The 2,561-nt window shown below is 39.8% G+C and overlaps 1 protein-coding gene across 1 annotated transcript; it reads right to left on the reverse strand.

Moving 5' to 3' along the window:
- Positions 1-791: 791 nt before the first annotated feature.
- LOC141089634 (uncharacterized) lies at positions 792-2,273 on the reverse strand. Its single transcript, XM_073576126.1, has 2 exons — positions 2,083-2,273; positions 792-1,921 (listed from the first exon to the last, which is right to left on the reverse strand). The coding sequence occupies exon 2, from the start codon at positions 1,906-1,908 to the stop codon at positions 1,168-1,170; it is 741 nt and encodes a 246-aa protein (XP_073432227.1). The 5' UTR covers positions 1,909-1,921; positions 2,083-2,273; the 3' UTR covers positions 792-1,167.
- Positions 2,274-2,561: the final 288 nt, after the last annotated feature.

Raw genomic sequence — 2,561 nt, forward strand, 5'->3', positions numbered from 1 at the left:
GCTCCATGCTCTGCCTCACCGCCGACACCAGACCCGCAGCATCGCACCCTGGAACTGCAGCATTGCCCAACTTCTGTCGCTGCCAGCTTCCTGAGGAAAGGACCATACTTCCTATGGCCCCGCTCTACCACCGCCAGTCCTCAGGTAAGATACCTTAAATTCGGACAATAAGACGAACTCCCATCTTATAAAAATCTTTTTTCCGCTATTTTCCATCCCAAAATTTGGGGTGTGTCTTATGGTCTGGTTTGTCTTATAGTCCAAAAAATATGGTACATTTACATAAATAAGAAAAAGGGAAGGTCTGTTTAATCTAAAATAAATTTCCGAGATATATATTATGTATAATAGTATTTAGAGAGCAACATTTTCTTTAATTTGCCAAATCAGATGGATCTTCCCACGAAATTCAGTTTACATTGAAATTATTCTCTGCAAATTGAATGTTTCTTTTTATGCTCTGGGTTCTTCAAACACTTAACCCTCCGTCAGGCGCAATATAGATTCTCCTCAGTTCATGCGCAATGTGCCTGACAAGCACAGGTCAGAAAACCACCTATAGTAGCTACATATTTCAATTTCAGGACTATAGAAGTAGTCAGTGACCTTCATAGGAATGTATTAAAAGAGATTACACCAAATCAGATGCAAAAAAAACATTTATTAACCATAAACTTATTAAAACTAAAAGTACCACTTTTCGGTAGTACCGCCAAATAGGCTCCAGTTATCTTTACTTAATTGCTTAAATATAAAATTATGGAAAAAAACTTAAAGGATATTGCACTTAGATGTTACTTAATTATTTTCTACTCATCTTCAGTGGTTTCAATTGCAGCAGAAGCAGCACAGGTACACTTAGAAAAGCAAGGCTGGCAGACGAAAGTTGCATGGGAAAGGCAGATTGATTCTTTACATATTTTGCAGTCATATTTAGAAAGCCTTCTGAAACCAGATACAAATGAGCAGGTAGTACAACTGCGTCTTTTAGAAGGTGGTAGAGTCGGTGTTTGTTCTGGAACGTCCTTGGGACGATATCTCTTCAACCGGTGTTGCAGGGCAAGGGGCATTCCAACCGTCTTTGTACTTCTTAGGCTTAGCTCTCCACTCACCAGTTCATTAGCCAAATGTTTTAGGTACATTCTCCTGCGAATTTGTTTAAGTTCATTACCGAGGTAAATTACTTGTGAGTTGATGCCACCCACATTCAGCATTGTAAAGAAGCCGGTCATAACCTTTTCGTTCTGTCCGGGTACTTCGATCATCGAAACGGAGGCAACGGATCAGGACTTTGAATCGTTTCAGATTCATCACAAGGCTGAATTTTTCGATGCCATCACCGTCTGTCCCCCACAGCTCCTCCAAACTTTGCCTATTTGCTCTGAAAGCACCAGCTAGGTATAACAAGCCAATAAATGCCTTGAGTTCAATCACATCAGTGTTTTTGATGTCCCTCTCTCTGGAGAATTGCTCTTTGATTGTGTCAATATACTGGTTAGTGAACTGAACAATAGTTTCCAACATGCTATCTGTAATTAGATTACTCCAACATTCCACTGCAGTTTTAGCTTTTCTAGCACTTCCAATAACTCCAGGAAGGTGTGTAATAATATTGTGGGATTCTCTGCGCTGTTTGTTCTTGGGTGCCTTTTTGTTCCACTTTGTATTTTTATCTTTGCCCAAATAATAAGCTAGATCTGTGTCTGTTTCCTCTGTATCAGTGTCATCACCATCCTGCTCTGTTCCAGAATCAGTGTTACATTCTGCTACCTCATCTTCAGATGAAATGTCACTAGATTCCTCTAAATCCTCAGTTACTGCTGGTTCTTCCTCATCATCTTCTAACAAAAAAATCTTCATTTCTTCTAAATGAAGGGGTTTAGATGAATCATACTGTTTTCTGGCCATTGCAGCAGAAAATCTGAAGCAAGAGAGAAAGAGTATGTGTTAGGGCGCAATGTGCCTTAGAAGCCACCCTCCTTTTGTCTAAGAAAACAGTACTTATGTACACTAACTTAGCATTAATCCTTCATAAAACAAGCTAAATACACAATCGTGATGAATAAAAAAGAAAATACTAACCTTTCAATTTGTGTTGAAATCAGGCGCAATGTGCCTGAGAAGCCAAAGTGTTGATATCTGCTCACTAGAAGGTCTGCTGAGTCACTGTGATATCAGGTTTCACAGAGCCTGTAGAGTCAGGAGATAACTAGGAGGGGTGGGGTTTTCTGATAAGTGGGCAAGGAGAGAGAAGTGAAACTAATTACTGTGTGCCTGTCAGATCTATTGCGCCTGACGGAGGGTTAAGAAGTAAAAAAAACGTATATTTGGCTCACTGCTCATCTGTCAGGCCCCTCCGCTGCTCGTTGTCCACCGTACAGTCCTGAAAATTTTAATAATGAATGATCAGTCCAGGAAAAGAAATGTCTACACAAAGTTATCATGGCATGGGGATTTTATTATAAAGGTCAATGCATGTGCTCTGTATGCTAGTGTATCCATTCTTTGATAATTTTGTGGATGTATTATGGGGCAGTTTATTCTCAGGGATATTGTTAATT

The sequence above is a fragment of the Dendrobates tinctorius genome, unplaced genomic scaffold (assembly GCF_039654945.1).
Source record: "Dendrobates tinctorius isolate UK_male_01 unplaced genomic scaffold, ASM3965494v1 ptg000046l, whole genome shotgun sequence".
Lineage (NCBI taxonomy): Eukaryota > Metazoa > Chordata > Amphibia > Anura > Dendrobatidae > Dendrobates > Dendrobates tinctorius.